General features: G+C 43.4%; 1 protein-coding gene and 1 long non-coding RNA gene across 5 annotated transcripts in view; one reads left to right on the plus strand and one right to left on the minus strand.

The window, feature by feature from the left end:
* The window catches only part of REV3L (REV3 like, DNA directed polymerase zeta catalytic subunit), a 125,466-nt gene extending 108,368 nt beyond the window's left edge, over positions 1-17,098 (minus strand). The window contains exon 1 of one of the 2 annotated variants that reach the window (XM_027742119.2): positions 16,885-17,023. In XM_027742119.2, coding sequence (XP_027597920.2) covers positions 16,885-17,023 — 139 coding nt within the window. Of the gene's footprint in view, positions 1-16,884 lie in introns of both variants that reach the window. The other variant, XM_039379828.1, reaches the window with a different exon arrangement.
* Positions 17,099-17,561: 463 nt separating this feature from the next.
* The window catches only part of LOC120322963, a 33,946-nt gene continuing 32,895 nt past the window's right edge, over positions 17,562-18,612 (plus strand). The window contains exon 1 of one of the 3 annotated variants that reach the window (XR_005562960.1): positions 17,562-17,851. This is a non-coding gene — a long non-coding RNA (uncharacterized LOC120322963). The remainder of the gene's footprint in view (positions 17,852-18,612) is intronic. The other 2 variants (XR_005562959.1, XR_005562958.1) reach the window with 2 other exon arrangements.

Below are 18,612 nucleotides of genomic sequence, written 5' to 3' on the forward strand. Positions count from 1 at the left end.
AAGAGCAACAATTTTCACTACATATGTGACCTATGCTTCATGACTTCAGAGCTAAACTTGAACTAACTCATAAAAGCAGAAACTACCTCAGGCCAGATTTACTTCTGAGTTAGGGATGAGTATACACAGAAGTTATTTGCCAGAAAAACAAACAATTCATGCAGTTGGCACCTTATCCTTAACATGGCTAGCCTCCAGTGTCAACTTGGAGATTTCCTTCTTCTAAATGCTAGCAGCTACTAGAACACAGCTTGATGAAAAAAAGCACTTTTTGCTCCTTGTAAAATATGTAATTTCTCATGGTCATGGATTTTGTTGGTCAACTGAAAACTAATCCAAATCAGAAAAAAAACACAAACAACTCAGGTTAAAAAAAGACTGCTTCCTTACATGCAAGTAACTTGTATTCTTTTCTTTCAATTCCAATCCTACCTTGCAAACAAGAATATAAGACAATATAAAGTTTCTTTATATTATGTACTAATAAGCACATTACATTTAACACTCCAATTAGAGACTGCTTGAAATAGCACTTTGGAAAAAACAATCATTGCAATCAGATGCTGTAAAACAGCTGCTGTACTTTGGAATAAGTAATCTTTTCTTTCATAAAGTGATTTTTTTTAAGTCATTACATCAAACTATATTTAAATCTCACATTTCTTCTAAAATTGAGAGGACACAAGTGCTACAAGGAGGAAAGAAAAATCATACTTTAAAAAGTAACTGATTAGCATTCAAACAGTAATAACAACTAGGATTTGATTGTTTATTCCTTGGCTGGAACACTGGAAAGAATTTTTGGAGTTGCAGTTAAAGTTCAGTTTACTATGAGTATGAAAAGCACAACATGCCATCCCTTTTACCAGTACTGTAAGTTTCATAGAAAGAAGTAACAAAGCCACACCGAGAGATTTTGACTTGCACCAGTGACAATAGTTAGGAAATCAACACCAAAAAAACCCAAATTGCCATCACTTCTACAGAAGTTTACTAGAAGTCATTCCTTTTGTACAGATGACACTACCATCCTTAATCACAAATTTAATCTTTAAACTGATTTTTAAATAGTATTTTCCCAAACATTTGAATTTTCCCTAACAAACCCACACCAACAAATGAAACTTACACTTCCAAGTATAATCACACGGGACTGCTCTCATACCCAATCACTCTGGTATTGACAAAGCCAGATTTAGCAGATATCTCTCCCTATCACACATTCCTCCTCTACTCCTCTAAAAACTTGAAGAAAATAAAGGACATTAGTACAACAGTTGCAAAATTTTCCAAGTATTACTTAAATGTGAAAAAGAAAAAAGTTAATAATTAGAGTCATATTTAATTTTAACATTCAAAATTTTGTTGAAAACTGTACCATAACATTTGTAACTGCTATAATAGGTTCTATTCAGTCAAAAAGACTATGGTTCTTGGAATGCACTTAAATATGATTTACAGATATTGAAGAGCTGGGCTTATATTCAGAGTAGTAGAATACATCTAATTATATTACGTCTAGTTACTTTAAGGAATTATTAGTATCTGTAACAGATCAGTACACATTTAAACAAATTAAGAAACCATTTTAATATGTTTAGATGGAAAAAAATGAGATTCCTTCATGAATGCAGATGGAATGGATTTCTAATTCCCTCTCCGAGCTTTATTTTTTCCTCTTTTTTTCTTCATCTTTTTCTGTAATCCTCACATAAACATGCCACCTCTAGTACTAGAAGTACACTGTTTTACTGTTCTGATGTACTCAAATAGCACACTTCTGCAAAGCTGTGGTGTGCAGTAATTCAGAACACAACCAGTAGAAAATCATCTACCTTTCTTTAGTTACTCATTACAGAATCAATATGCAGCTCACAAAACACTCTGAAGCAGTAAGTTATTTTCAGCTCTAGAACAGCCGAAACCTCAATTATGCTGTGCTAACAATGAACCCAATTACCTGAGGACAACAGACTGAGTCTACCTCCATAAAAAAAAAACAAAACTAAAACCACCACAAACACTCCCTAAAAGTCTCTTTAGCTCAGCAAATATATATTATCAGTCCTTCACCCTTTCTTGCCTCTTCCTAAGCAACTTTCTAGTGTAAAAGCACTAACAAATAACCACACTTGTCCATTTTCGTGCTGAAACACAAGCGAAATAAAATCAGAAGCCTTCAGAAAGCAGTATTGATGCAATGTGATGGTTACTACATCAAATTCTTGGACCAAGAAACTCTTCAATACTGCACACCATAAAACATTTTAAATCATTAACTATAGTAGAAAAAAAAATGCAAGCTACTGGTTTTGGAAGCTCATCAAGTTATCTGATGTATAGAGATTCAATTGTATGATTAAGCTTTAAGTTTCAACTGATGGTTGCAGCAAAGCAGCTGTAAAAACAGCCAAGTTTTGTATACTCAGTTTCAAACAGTGCATGTGCTTCTCCTGACTCTTGTATACCAAATTATGTATCTTCAGACAATAAAGCACTACACTGCAGTCTTAGTCACCAGGTTTTCTCCTAAACCAACTTCTTACTGAACTTTCTCTGGCCAACTCCACTCTGATCTACTGTTATTTTTCCATCACCATTTAATCTCCACAACTTCACTGCCAAATGCATAAGCTTCAGCCTCTCATCATTAAATGTTCTGCTATCAACATATCAAGTCCCTGGTCATCAGGGTACTAGAAGTAAAAAATGCAGCCCTCATCCCTTAAAAACTAGAATTCAAACATTCAGTGAAATTAAATGGTGTACTATGAGTCAGATGGCTACAGAAGCCAAATTATTAGTGAACTTAAAACGCTACAGTGCTAGTGGTTTCCGTAAGAGAATGACATTTTGAAAAAGCCAAAGACTAACTTGGAAAGAACAAGATGTTGCTAAGGTTTTCTTTCAACAAATCAAGCTTACACAAAACAAGTAAGATTTTTATGAACGTAACTGAAAAACATGACAAACAAACAGGCTACAGGAAGCCCATTTGCACTAAAGAGATGATCGGTTGAAGAAAAGTCCTGTTTTTCATGGGTTTTGTTCTGTTTTTTAAACCTGCCACATATGCACCTAACATTATACAGGCCCACCTATCTTTCTCCGTCAGCAAAAGACACATCTTGTGCACGCATCACTGCAGGGTCAGGCTTGAAGTCTAGTTGTTTTAATTTCTTTCTACCGAAACACTGGGAAGATGAACACCAGATATTTATTTGTTTTATTTACTTTTTCACATTCCTTAACCTAAAAATAATATAAATTTTCATCAAAGTTGGCAATACAAAGGGTGTTCACAAACAATACGGTGCTCATGAAAATGTTCTAGTTCTCCACTATGTTCTACACCTTTTGGACTGTTCTCAGTCAGCGGACTTTGTTTTCTTTCTCTCTTCTCCCACTGCACAGAGCAATAAACCTCATGCAACACCTCAGTCTACTTCCAGCCACAAGTCTGGAGATAAGAAATTCCAGGGGATGAATCAGCCCCATGAGCCAAAGCAAGTGAAACCAAGAGGGAGCAGCCTCAGATAACTGGTCCCTGTTATTGCAACTCCAACATCAATATTTTCTGCAGTCCTGGCTCTCAGCACTCTCCTTCGTCCAACCCTTACCCCTCCCCAGCTCACCTCATATGCTCTACATATTCCTTTCCATTCCCAGTCTTCTTTCAACACATCCTACCCTCCTCCTGTTTTTCCATTCAGGAAATCACTCCTACAAAATTCCACTTCAAAATAATGACTAACAATATTGCCATGCCATCTGTTTTCATAACATATCACTCTTTCTACACCTTTCAATGCTCTGTTTATACAGAACATAATTTTTCTGGAGTGAGAACTATCTACTATTATCTGCACACTGCCTAAAACAACTGGTTTCTGTTCTTAAGCCTTTCATCTTTAATACAGCAGTGGTTAAAAACGGCTATTTATTTCCTTGATTAGGTTTCCAACTGCTGGCATAGGAACACAGTCACCAAAACCTGACATGCTGGCACAGTCCATAAATGCTTAGCAGCACTTTGTTCTGTTCTTCCCATCTATCCAAAGGTGGGGAGTTGTGTTGATGGAGGGATCTTTCATGGTTTAGGGTTTTTTGCTTGTTTTGTTGTGGGTTTTTTTAATGCATCAGTCTACAACCAGGAATCTATACTGTAAAGATACTAAATTCATCTCTGCATGGGAATTGCAGGTTTACAAATATACAAGTATTGATGTGCACAATGCACATGTTCCTTAGGAACAAACAAAAACAGAATAAAGAATGACCTGAATTATCATGGCAAGTTAAATTACTTTATGTACAACATACACCACTCTTCTGAAGTAAGGAAAAAAATGGAACCATTTAAAACTGTATTTCTGATACAGAACATCTTTTTAGTCATACAACAGCTTATATTCAGTTATTTTACATAATTCTTATGTTTTCTGTCAGGTAAAACCATCAAAAACCAGAAAATACAGATTGTTACTTTTACAGTCATACCATACCTGAGGTATCTACATAGAAGTTTTATAAATGCTAGAAAACAAACATTGCTGTAATCAGAAATGAGATGAGGTGTGTATACTTTCACCTCAGAGGATGGTATGCTACAAAAGGAAGGGGTACCAACAAAACACACTGGAGATCTCTAAGACAGATTTGACTGTTATACAGCAGGGAGAGAAATGAAACTTGAGAAGAAACAGCCTTGTCATAATGGAACATGGAGCCAGTCATTTGTTGTGTACTCTAGAGGTCAATACTAAGGCCAATGTTGTTCAACATCTTCACTAAAGAACTGTACATTAAACTGGTACACCCTCAGCAAGTTTGCAGATGATAAAATTTGAGGAATGTCTTATACACCAGAAGGTTGTGCTGACATTCAGCAGGAACTTGACAGGCTGAAGAAATCGTGAGGGAGAAATCTCATGAAGCCCTACAGGAGAAACACAAAGTCCTCACCTGGGCAGCAGTTACTCTGTACATCACTATGGGCTGAAGGCAGACTGTCTGAAATGCAACTTTGCAGGAAAGGACCTAGTGGTCCTGAATGAATGCAAGCCAGCAACATTCCTCAGCCACAAAGAAGGCCAAGAGTGTCCTGAGTGGCATTAGGAAGAATAACACCAGCAGGTCAAGGGACGGGACCCTTCTCTACTCAGCACTGGTGAGATGTATCTGGAGTGCTAACTTCAGGTCCGGGTTTCCCAGTACCAGACATGGGCATACTGGAGACAGGCCATGAAGACAATTAAGGCTTGGACCACACAAGGAAAGGCTGAGTAAGCCAGGATTTTGTAGCCTCAAGAAGAGAAGGACTAGGGGTGGGAAGGATCTTAGCAATGTGTATAAATACCAGACAGGAAGCACTAGAGAAGAGTGAGTCTGACTCTCCTCAGTGGTACCCAATGAATGGACAAGAGACAACGAACACAAATTGAAATACAAGAAACTTAAAAGAAGTTTGGTGATTTTATTTATTTATTTGGGGGTTTTTGTTGCTGTTGGGTTTTTTTGTTTTGTTTTCCCTGTTGTTTGTTTTAGTTTACTGTGAGGATGGTCAAACACTGGAAATTACAAAGACAGACTGTGGCACTTCCATCCTTGGAGCTGGTCTAGGTGGCCCCACTTTGAGCAGAGTGCTTGGACTAACTAGACAATTTCTAGCTGTCCCTTCCAACATCAATATTAATCAACACTGAGTGAAAACACATTTCTATTGTAGGAAATAGATAAAAAGCTAATCCACACCAGAATTGGGTTGTTTTTACTGATACTATTTAGGTGTAACAGTAAAGATGGCTTAGTCTTAGTTCCAAAAAGCTAATCTGAACAGCTCAAAAATTAAAATATTTGACACAAAGTATTTACAAAAATAGATTAATTTTATGCCAACATAAGAAACTGCCTGTAATCTCTTCTAATTTCCTACAGACAGCAAAATAGGTTTCACTGCTTACAAATGTGAACATCACAAACCCATCTGCTTAATGGTTAATGGATAAAGACATACAAAACCACGAAGAATGATTCATCTGCAATGGAAGCACTTTGTAACATTTTAGCTAGGTTGAATACATAACTTTTAAAAAGAAAATACAAAAGTTTCATATCAAGAACTCCAGAAAATAGCCTCCTCATCTGGATAATAAATATAGTAGGGGTGGCAGCAATAAAAATTTGTTCATTACTGATCTGAAGGCAGTACCTGTAAAAGTGAGGGCTGAATCAGTTTCCAATTCCCACTGCTTAATAAGATCTATACTATGCAGAAACCCACCTAGGTAGTTTCAAACGCAAAATGAAAGACTCATTATACATCTTATTGTACAAAACTTGGAAAACTCATGTTGTAAACCTCCCTTGAGGAGTAATGTCAGGTATTAAGGATTAGGTGCAACATTCCAGAGCCCCTTCAATATTCACACTGAGTACCGCATGTTGATATTGCATCTAAAATAGGACATGCAGCTTTTCTGTAGTAAACACTGGTTTAGTCAGAAATAGCACGGAGGCACAACTTGAATGTAAATAAGCAGGTATGCTCCTACGTTTTCTGTAATTTTTAGGAAAAGAACATGTCACTGAGGGACAAACACAACTTAGCAATGGTTTCTGTAGTCAATATTTTTTCTTTACTTCTCCTTTCCAAATCTAAATCAGTTTTCACTAACACCACAAAACCTTCCAGTAATTTTTACAGCTATAGGATAATCAACTTAAAGACAGCTACTTGGTAACCTTTCCATACCATTTGGATGGAACTGTGTTTACCTGCACTGCACAAACAGGCTGTACAGAGCACCTGGATTACTCACTGATCATAGAATCAACTGGGTTGGAAAAGACCTCCAAGATCATCAAGTCCAATCCTTGATCCAACACTGCTGTGGTTACTAGATCATGGCACTAAGTGCCACATCCAGTCTCATCTTAAAACCCCCCAGGGATGATGAATCCACCACCGCCCTGGGCAGCCCATTCCAATGTCTGATTACTCCCTCTGTAAAAAATTTTCTCCTAATATCCAACCTAAACCTCCCCTGGCACAGTTTAAGATCGTGCCCTCTTGTCCTACAGCTGGTTGCCTGGGAGAAGAGACCGACACCCACCTCGCTACAACCTCCTTTCAGGTAGCTGTAGAGAGTGATGAGGTCTCCCCTGAGCCTCCTCTTCTCCAGGCTAAACAACCCCAGCTCCCTCAGCCTCTCCTCATAGGACTTGTGCTCGAGTCCCTTCAACAGCCTCACTGCTCATCTCTGGACCTGCTCCAGCACCTCAATATCCTTTCCTGAACTGAGGGGCCCAGAACTGGACACAGTACTGCAGGTGTGGCCTCACCAGCAGTGAGTACAGGGGAAGAATCACTTCTCTGGTCCTGCTGGCCACACTGTTCCTGATCCAGCCCAGGATGCCATTGGCCCTCTTGGCCACCCGGGCACACTGCTGGCTCATGTTCAGCTTCCTGTCAATCCAAACTCCCAGGTCCCTTTCTGCCTGGCTGCTCTCCAGCCACTCTGTCCCCAGCCTGTAGCGCTGCAGGGGGTTGTTGTGGCCAAAGTGCAGGACCCGGCACTTGGCCTTGTTGAACCTCATCCTATTGGAATCAGACCATCTCTCCAGCTTGTCTGGTTCCCTCTGCAGAGCCCTCCTGCCTTCCAGCAGATCAACACTCCCCCCCAACCTGGTGTCATCTGCAAATTTGCCAATGGTACACTCGATCCCCTCATCCAGATCATCAATAAAGATATTAAACAGAACTGGGCCCAACACTGATCCCCGCAGGACACCACTAGTGCCTGGCTGCCAACTGGATGCAGCACCGTTCACCACCACTCTCTGGGCCCGGCCCTCCAGCCAGTTCCTAACCCAGCACAGAGTGCCCCTGTCCAAGCCATGGGCTGCCAGCTTTTTCAGGAAAATGCTATGGGAGATGGTGTCGAAGGCTTTGCTGAAGTCCAGATAGACCACATCCACAGCCTTCCCCTCATCCACCAGGTGGGTCACCCGATCATAAAAGGAGATCAGGCAGGTCAGACAGGACCTGCTCTTCCTAAACCCGTGTTGGCTGGGTCTGATCCCTTGTCCATCCTGTAGCTGTTGTGTGATTGCATTTAGGATGATCTGATCCATAACCTTGCCAAGATTACAAGAGTAATCTCAGTAATCAGAGAATGGTTGAGGACAGAAGGGACCTCTGGAGGTCACCTGGACCAAAATCCCTGCCCAAGCAGGGCCACCTACAGCTGGTTATGCAGGACCACATCCAGACTTTTTTGAATGTCTCCAAGGACGATGGCTCCATAGCCTGAGAAGGTATGCACATATACACTAAGGTAACATAACATGAACTCAAACGTGCAGTCAACATGACAGACTGCATATATACGAGTCACAGAAGAAGTTATCTGAAATGGCCATTCTGATCACAGAAAGACTGGAACATACAGACAGACATCAAATGGTTCCCTAAAAAGCCATATGGCTCAGCCCAGCCAGCAAGTGTGAAGATTTATTTAAATGCCCTGCCAAAAACCCCACAAAGTTCTATATACCTAATAACTTCTCTGTAATAAAAAGCAGCTCTTGAAAGAAAAGAACCTCAACAGACATGCATGAATGAACCCTATGCAAACAGTGACATTTCAGACAGTCCCTATATCTAGTACAAACTCTTCTGGTATTTGTTTAGGTTCTTGTATATTTTGGGCTCTGTTCTCAGTCTTAATTGCATCCCTGACAGAAAAATACTGCCTGTTTGCAAGTTCCTATATTTGATCATTCCACTGCATTCTTAAAAATTATTCGTTTCACCAGAATACATATAGGTATTGTGAATAACAGAGCAATTACAGCCTAACTATACGTATTTCATGGCAAGTCTTTGCAACCAGTCCCTGGACCTTGTTAATCAAACCTAGGCCTTAATGTTGTAATTGCTACCACAACTATAGCTTTGGTCAACATACAAAAGAACATTATTTTACTGTTTACATTAATTTATTACTGGGCAAGGTAGTAGCACAGAAATAACACTGCTTGTAGACAGTAGCTTCTTCATTGTACTATCAGTTCTGCAACTTATTTGATGTGGGACCCTAAGTAAATTCATTCTTTTCCTTACACACATATACCTTGCTGTCTGTCAAGGACATATTCTTGAAATGTGAGATAACAATTTAATATGGTGAACCAAATTTCCTGATAGAATAAATGTGATGTAGAGGAGACATAGATAGGAACTTAAAAAACATATATAATTGTAACACAGAAGACAGTGCACATGACACGGCAGACAGAGAGGAAGAAGCAAAGAAGGAAGTTCAGCAGTTGTTACCTCAACATCCAGTGATTACAGATGAGGTTGAGATGCTGGCTTTGCAACAGCTGGAGATACAGAGTGCTTAATTAAAGATGAAAACGAAAATTTTGACTGCCAGTTGTCCTGAGATTTTGATCAGCAGATCTCCTGTAACATGAGGCTGAATCTCCAGTGACCCTGTCCAATCATTATAAAATATTTTAGCTGCTTCATCTGTGAGACAGAACATAAACTATAAATCTTTTAGTATCAGTGTTCATACTGCCTCTTTCCAAATGGTTATATGCTCATTGTCATCATCATCCTTCTCAGAGTCCACTGCACACAGAGGTCAATCAAGACAACCAAGGGTAAAGGACAAAACCAGGACAATGACAACAGTTAGCAGAACACGGTATTATTAAGTGATCAATACTGGAACTCTGAAACGAGAAACTGAGGAGAAATGGATAGCATGGTATTACTACACCTGTTTCCTTCTTTCAGATATTTATCTTGTCTACTCAGACTGCAAAAATTACTAAGCAGGAGCTGTTTCTCACTGAGTGTTTACACATCGTCTAGTCCTGCCAACCTCAGTTGTGATATGCATGTGCTACTCTGGTAAAAATAAGAGAGACAACTATTTTCAGACTAGTGTTCTATTTTGAGGAGTGTTCATTTTACATGCTGAAAAAGAAGATATTTCAACAAGCAGCCAAAAAGCACCCTTAAGAAGTATGTAACAGAACTGGAAGTTGTGGTTGAGATAGATAAGCTCCTAGTCTACTTCCAGGGCCACTGACCATAAAAGTCAATCCCAGATTCAATTCAGATGCAGCTACTTTGTGAAACACTTTGAAGTCAGCAGCTGATCGAGTTTTAAGCACATAGGGTCAGTTATGCATGTATTTTTTTTACTGAATTACAAAAGCACAAATATATTCATGATGTGACCGAAAGGTACTCTACAGTAGCAAGCAGAATATTGGTTATGAACCCAATATCTGGATTCTACCTAGAACAACGATTTTGTCACAGTATTTTAAGGTTTATTTAAGAAACAGAATTTTAGCAAGTTGTATATATAGGAGTATGAAATTGGCTACTTAACAAGTTTCATGTCAGCGGAGCAGAATCTCAGTTCATTCAGGCAGCCTCCCTTTGCTCAAACAAGTCAGCAGGCAATCTATACAAAGTATAGAACAAATGCCTCTAAAAAAAACCAAAACCCAAACCAGAAGATTCTCAGGAAAAAAAACAATCAAACACAAAAATCCCACAAAAAAGAAAGAAAGAAACAAAACGCCACTAAAAAACCAACACAACAACCAAACCAAAAACCTAGAAAACACATCCTTTTAAGAACCAGGCAAGAACAAGCTAAGTATCTCAAATCACATCGTTGACAGAACTCAAACATTAAAACCAATCTCAGAATAAACATATTATTTCAAATTCCTCAAACCCACTGGAGCCCTGTTCACATCTCACAGAAGCTATAAACCTCTGAATTGAAAAAAATAGACAGAGACAATTCTCCGGTTCTTCAGAAGTATGAGAAGCCTGTCAGTCAGTGCAAGATGCAGAAATGGTACAATGGAAGTGAAGCTACACTGTACAACACAAAAAAATCTTCTAGGCCATGCTGCAGCCCACAGAATAACTCCCTTAGCAAGAGTTGTATGCCGGTATATTTTGGGAAAGGGTGTGAAAAGGGAAAGCAGAGGCATAAGCCTCACCATAATGGCTATATTCTATTTTGCATCCTCTCACAGTGAAGCCACAGAAGAAACTGAAAGAGTACTAGTAAGTAGTATACACTTCTGGGGAATGGAATATGGGAAGTAGCAGCAACTGGAATGATGTTTGGCTGTGAACACTGGGATAACGAACTAAGGAGGCTGCAGGAATGACCATTGTGGGGCACAGTGTCTGAAACGGTAGCAAAAATGGGGAGAGAAAAAAGTTAATCATGAGCTCAGCGAGATCTTGCAATGAGCTAGTCCTTCTCAAATGAGCAACAGAGGACAGAAAGACAGACACTGGGATTGGACTAGATATAGAGCCTAGTCAGGTCAGTGAAGGGGGAAAAGGGAGAGAGAACAGAAGAAAGAACATAAGCAGGCCCCTTCACTGAGTCATACCAGAGCTACTGCTGCTGGAAGGGAGCCAGATCTGAGCTGGAGCATTTGCCTCTGCTTTTTTTCCCCCCTGCTCTCAGAAAACCAAGGTGAAGTCACCAAACTTAAATGTCTACATGAAATACATTCAGATTTTACTGACTGTAAGCCCCTACTCCATATTACATTTAGCCTCAGAAAAACTCCTAATCAAAAGCATGCAAGAGTAACTTAAAAACATCCTCTTCTTTGGCTGAGTTTTTGTGCTGCCCTGAAATAAGATTCTTTCTTGGATCAGTGATTTCATAATGTAAAATACAAAACCTTTCCAAACAAGACAAATACATAAAGTTGAGGACAGCAGAGCTCTATTACTCCTCAACCTACACATTGCTTTTTCCTAAGTAAATTGCTAATCTACCTTCTCCAAAGGCCCTCCTGTTAACTGAACACACATTTCTCAGCCTAACACTCTTCAAAAGCAATTTTAACATGTGCACCTATTTCTATAAAATGTATCACATATCAGCCTTAAATCAAATTCAAATAAAAATTATCTTTCTTTTAATATTTCAACTGTTTGACAATACTCATTATCACACATCAACAAGTATCTCATATGCGGTTTATGGGCACTCAGACTTGTTAAGCAAAGGAATAATTTAGCAACCTCAGCTTCTTGTTAATGTCTCTCCTAAAATGACATCTAGGCTCACCCTGATTTTTTTATGGATGGATTTACAGCTTGTTTCTGTCTTCCTGCAGTTGAATAAGCACCTGACAGAAGCACCCAACTGAGCATTCATATATATTCTAAAGTGGTCAGTGAAATCTTGAGGACAGACTCCAAGAGCTTGAAATGGCCACAAGCTAGCAAGAAAGAAATCAAAGCTTTGATACCTCCATACACCACAGGACATCTCATAGTAAACAAATCTTCATAGTACAAGCTAAATGGAAGCAACATGGGATAGTGCTCTTCTTCTGAGGTCATCTAAATTTAATATAAAATTAGAAGGAGGTTTAGGGTGACTTATAAAGCTTGATTAACAAACTGGGAAATAAATTCCATATACTTTTTTCAGAGGAATAAAAATAATACAGCCCTTGCATCCGGTCACTAATGGGGTTCCCCAGGACTCCATCCTTGGCCCAGTTCTCTTCAACAGGTTCATTATGGACTTGGAGGCAGGACTTGAGGGAAGACTAAGTAAGTTTGTAACTACACTAAATTGGGAGGAGTTACCAACTCCCTAAAGGGCAAAGAGGCCCTGAAGAGAGATCTCAACAAATCAGAGGATTGGGCAATCACCAACTATATGAAGTTTAACAAAGGAAAGTGCCGAATTCTGCACCTGGGATGGGGCAACCCTGGTTGCTGGAGCACAGCGCTGTGGAAAGGGACCTGGGGGTCCTGGACAATGGCCAGCTGAATATGAGTCAGCAGTGCCCTGGCAGCCAGGAGAGCCAGCTGTGTCCTGGGGAGCATCTGGCAAAGCATCACCAGCTGGTCAAGGGAGGGGATTGTCCCACTCTGCTCTGCACTGGTGTGGCCTCGAGGACTGTGTGCAGTTTTGGTCACTGCAATATAAGAAAGAAATTAAGCTGTTGGAGAGTGTCCAAAGGAGGGCCACAGGGAGTGGTTGAAGTCACTTGGCCTGTTCAACCTGGAGAAGAGGAAACTGAGGGGAGACCTCATCGCAGTCGACAACATCCTCACAAGGGAGGAGCAGGTACCAATCTCTTCACTCTCATGACCAGTAACAGGACTTGAGGAAACGGTGTGAAGCTGAGTTGGGGGAGGTTTTAGGTTAGATATCAGGAACAGGTTTTTCACCCAGAGGGTGGCTGAGCACTGGAAGAGGCTCTGCAGGGAAGAGGTCATGGCATCAACCCTGACAGAGTTCAAGAAGCATTTGGACAATATTCTCAGGCACATGCTGTGACTCTTGGGGTATCCTGTGCAGGGCCAGGAGTTGAACTCAATGATCCTGAAGGGTCCATTCCAACTCAGCATATTCTATGATGAAGACCTATGGAATAATCTCACCCAAACAAAACTATTACCATACAAGACTTTATGATTACAGGTATGTCTTACCTTAAATATATCTGTTTTGAAGCTATAAATTAAGGTACTTATGTGGTTGCAAGAATCTCAACAAGACTAAGATTAGGAACAAGAATGACAATTCAAGAAATGCCAATTCAACGACCAACATACGTTAACAGAAAAATAAATTTGCGTTACGATTTCACTCTAAACAACAGGCCTTGCTGTGTTTCAAAGGGTTTTTTCTATTTTTACAAAAAGCACTTACAAAAATTGATAGCTAGTAGACAATACTGCCTGAGAAGATAATGAAACTTTGTTTCATAGTTGAGCATTACCCAGTGAATTAAAACCTATTGTTTTTAAATATAAGCTGCAATATTATGAGGCTCCTTTGGAGATACAAATAGTACTGTATCAAATAATATTGACGATTCTACGCAATAAAGCATGAATTCAACACTGGTTTCATTGTATTACCATCATGGCAGTGTTGCAGCACTTCTGAAATTACACTTTTGTCCAAGTCACTATGTCAACAGATATGCCAGTCTGCTTAAAGCACCAAACAGCTAAAATGGAATGAAACAGCTCAACCAGCTAAGATACATTCAAACATAAATTCCAGTAATGCTTCACTTCACCTTTTGCTATTGTAATCAGAATTTTACTGTTTTTATTTCACAGAATAACATAGTATAGTAAGCAGATCTTTGGGTTTAAACAAAATTTTGATTCCTCGCCTTTCAAGCTCTTATTACGCAAAGATGTAGGACATCAAGGGATGATTCGCAGTCTTGCCAAATATAACGAGATTTCTTCCTCAAAAGACATAAAGAAGTTGTTAAATATTATTGCCAACACAGTCTGTTCTAAGAGTTGATCCTTCCATTATTTTTAACTGAAGGTCTGTTTTTTATCTCCCCCAATCACAAACCCCTTGAATTTTATACTAGTAAACTTTTAGAAATTAATTGTTGGGTTCTGGATTACATAAAAGCCCTCAAAGGTCAGAACACCGGCAACCCTTGTCATTCATATACCTCACGAAGCAGTACCTCCAGAAGATGGGATGGGAAGCACAGGTGGGTGCCTTCAGGACCACTGTCCATAGCTGACAGTAGACACAAGGATACAGGGTTGCCAGACGTTTGACTTTCTGAACATCTGCACAAGCCACTGCCACATACCAATCAAACCCCCTTCACTCAGCAGGTGAAATTTGGAGTCCGTTCTGAACCTGACTCCCAATTAACTACACAGCTTGGGCACACAGTAAACACACTAAGATTCGTGCAGGGCTAATCACGCCAGAGGTGGAGCAGCCTATACAGGCATAATGGGTTGCTGCCATGGAGGTAGCAAGGCAACTGAGCACCTTTCCCGCAGTCAATATACACACGTTAAACCCAGTGAGAAAGGGTTATCCCTACCCAGACCAAACCAAGTGGAGACAAGCATTGCACTGCCTCTGTAAGTCAAAGAATACAGATACCCTACTGTCTCGGACAGTATACTAGAAGTTGTTTTTACTAGTTCTTTTTCTCGAAGAAAATGACAATGTAGGTGTAAATGATTATACTTCATTTCACTTTGTATTTCAACTCTCAAGAAATAACCTGAGAATCACTGCCAGAGTACTTCTGACGATGTCTGCCTAGGTTCAACACCTTTGAAGAGATAGAATTACATTTGCCTCCTTGAAAAAAACCCAAACAACAGTGCAGCGATGCAAACATTACTAAAGGTACAGAACAGAAAAAAAAAGCCATTACACAAAGTTTAAAAAGGAAATAAATAGAAGATAGACAAGTCACACCGCCTTTGCAGACACTAATGAATTGTCTTCTCTAACAAGACAAATTAGAAACACTTCTATTATGCAAATTAATATTAAAGTTTAGGGTTAGGGAAGCCAGGGATTTCCTACTGTATTCCTAATAGCTGGACAACTAAACTACTTCACTGTTTACTTTATGATGCCACATTCATGATATGGCATAGCCTAAACATTTTCTTAAAACAAAATAAGCCTTAATGAGTTAACCACACGCATGCAGAGAAATCCTGCTACCTGCCAACAACCTCAGGCTCTGCATTTTTTAATAATGAAATAGTTACTCGTGTCATTACATAAATATTATTACATAATATCTCCTTTGTATGCAGAATTAGAGCTATAATAACATAGGTCCCACTATTTCAATACTCTATCTATTAATCCCACTCATCCATTTAATAATTTGGAGCTGTAGTTGCATCAGAGCACAACAGCTTTAATGTCTCACATTCCTCTGTGCCTAAACAGAGAACAGAGAGGTAATTCTGAATTAAAAAAAAAACAAAACAACAAAACAAGCCATCAAGAAATACAACAAAAAGGTCTGCTCTACTATAATAACTGAGTGAAGGGAGACACCTCTGCTGTGCCTTTTTTATTACGTGCTTTTTGTCTTGCCTAACATTTAATGTATATACCAATACACAATTTTCAACAGGCAAGTCAAAAAAATACGCAGAAATTCCTGAATTCCCAAGGTCAGCATTACACAACATTTAAGTGTAAAGGGATCACAAGCAACAATGCTTAATATGCCTAATATCTCAAAAAACATGTTGGGGGGTTTTTCCCACTTAATATTTAACGTATGGGTAAACTACAATACATATCAAATTAATTTTCTTAAGTATTAAATTTTAGAATTTTTTTCCGAAAACGCTTTTGTATTGGTCAGAAACACATTTGAGACGTGGGACGACCCATAAGGCCACGGAGAAGAGGCAGCGAAGAAGCGGCATGTGACACTCGGGAGTCCCGGGGGGCAACATGTGGCCGGCGCTCAGGACGCCCCTTCCTGCAGTGCCGCACCGGTGCCCCCGGCCGTGCGCGATCCGCGCCGCCACACGAGCTCCACTTCCCAAGTGCCGCGCAAGTCCCACTTGTGGCCGCGCTCTGTGCTTCCCCCTCGCCCGCTCACTCTCCCGCGGTAACACCTCCCGGGCAGGGCAGGAGAGCGGCGTGCGGGCCCCGGGGGCGAGGGCGGCACCGACCGCCCCGGTGTTTGCACAGCTGCTCCGCTCTCCCGGGGCAGCCCCGCACAAAGCCCCGGCGGACCCGCAGCCCCCGCCGCCACCGGGCGGGCGCGGCGCGACACCCGGGCAGGTCCCCCGCGGGGACACCCGGGGCAGGTCCCCTCTACTCCCAGCTCCCCCCGGCAGGTGAGACGCCGCAGAGGCGGCGGGCGCGGAGGGGGGGGCGCGACCCAGCCACAAAGAGCGGGAGCCGCCGCTGCCTCCGCCGCGGGGTGGGCGGCGGCGCGACCGGCGCCGGCACGACCCGCGGCGCTGCAGCGGGGGGACGTCCCCGCCCGTCGGTGGCGGCGGCGGGGGGGGTCACCCCTTACCTGCAGGGGTGGCGCCGAAGACTCTCACGACAGGCACCCGCCTGGCCGGGGCCTCTCGGAAGCTGGACTGGCAGGGGTCCAGGCCGGGCAGCGGGCTGCCCATGTAGTAGTCGGCAGTCACGATCCGCACTGAGAACATGTTTGTTCGCCGCCGCCGAGGCACCGCCACAGCACCGAGCGAGCGAGCGAGCGAGCGCGGAGCGAGCGCGGAGCCCGCACGGCTCCCCCCGCCCGCCGCCGCCGCAGCGAGCGCGCGCGCGCGCGCGCGCAGCCCCCCCGCGCCTGCCGCTCCTAGCCTGCCCGCCTGCCGGAGCGCGCGCACGCCCCGCGGGAGCGCGCACAGCCCCGCACGCGCCTTCTCTGTCCCTGCTTCTGCTCCCCCCACCCCCCCACCCGTCCCTTAGTGCCGCCGCTACCGCTCCGGGCGCGTGCGCGGCGGCGCGCCCCGCGCGCGCTCCTACAGCCCGTGCAGCCGGGCGCGCCTCAGGGGCAGCGCGCGCTTGTCCCCCCCGGACGCCCCGGCGGCGGCGGCGCCCCGGCCCCGGGCGGCAGCTGCTGTTGCCATGATGATGTCGTCACGGACGCAACCATTGCGGGAACTCAATGGGGGGGCGGGGTGGATGGGCCGTGTGTTGTGGCGGGTGGCGCAACGAGCGAGGGAGGTGTCACTCACTCCCCGATACAGACACACGCCCCCCCCCCCCCAGCCTTTCGTGTGGGCTCGGCGGGCGGGGCGCGAGCGTGCGTGGGAGCAGGGGGGAAAATCTTTCCAGTGCTACCCCCTCCCTTCCCCCCTGGCAGAATAGGGAGGGAGGGCGGACCTCGGTAATTCGGCGATCGGCCGCGCGGGCTGGGGGCGAGGCTGCGGAATCCCGAGCCGCGGATGGCGCGTCGGGGCGGGGGAGGCAGCGCTGCCGGGACACGACGGGGTTAAGCTGGGTCGGCCGCCATTTTGGATGGCGGGGAGGTGAGTCTCCGCACGCCGCAGGGGCCAACAACGCTCACACAAAAAAAATCAACCTAAAAGATGGGGGGGAAGGAGAGAAACGCGGTCACCTCCCGGGACTGCGGAGGGGTCGGGGGTGATGGGAGTGGAACGGAGCAGCAGCGCTCCCGCGGCCGCCCGCGCCCCCTCGGGCTGTGACTGTCCCCGCGCGCGGCTCACGGGGGGCGGGACCGGCGCCATGGAGGGGCGGTGGCGATTGGTGGCGGGGCCGAGCGCGCGGGAGGGGGCGGGGCCGGGCCGGGCGCGCTGCGGCGGAGCGGGGGGGGCGGGGCCGCGGCCCCCCTGCTCCTGCGGGCGGCTCGGCCCCGCGGCAGCCGCAGCCCTCGCGGAGTGCTCCGTAGTCTTTCCTGGAGCTTGTTTTGCGTTTTGCTGCGCTCTCGTGCATGTTTTTATTTAGAGTGATAGCAGAACCCTTGACTTTAGGTTTAAGATTCCTTTTGCAGTCTCTTTGTTTCAGGGCTGAGGATTCGGGGGAAAAAAAAATCAATCCACAGCAAATATCCAGAGTTGGCAGGGTGGAAGATGAGCCTGCTAAAAGGCCCAATACTCTCACGCTCCCTCAGAATGGTGCTGTTACATGTGCGTGCAGGAGTGGATAATACGAGGCAAATGTACAGATCTATAAAACCTGACACAAGTCCAATATGTAGAACACATGTTTCACATTTTGGTTACATATGTTTTGGGTTTAGATTTGAACAAAAGACAGGTCAGCCAGTTGC

Source organism: Pipra filicauda, unplaced genomic scaffold, assembly GCF_003945595.2.
Source record: "Pipra filicauda isolate LSUMZ 115617 unplaced genomic scaffold, ASM394559v2 scaffold176_size3548034_pilon, whole genome shotgun sequence".
Taxonomy (NCBI): Eukaryota; Metazoa; Chordata; class Aves; order Passeriformes; family Pipridae; genus Pipra; species Pipra filicauda.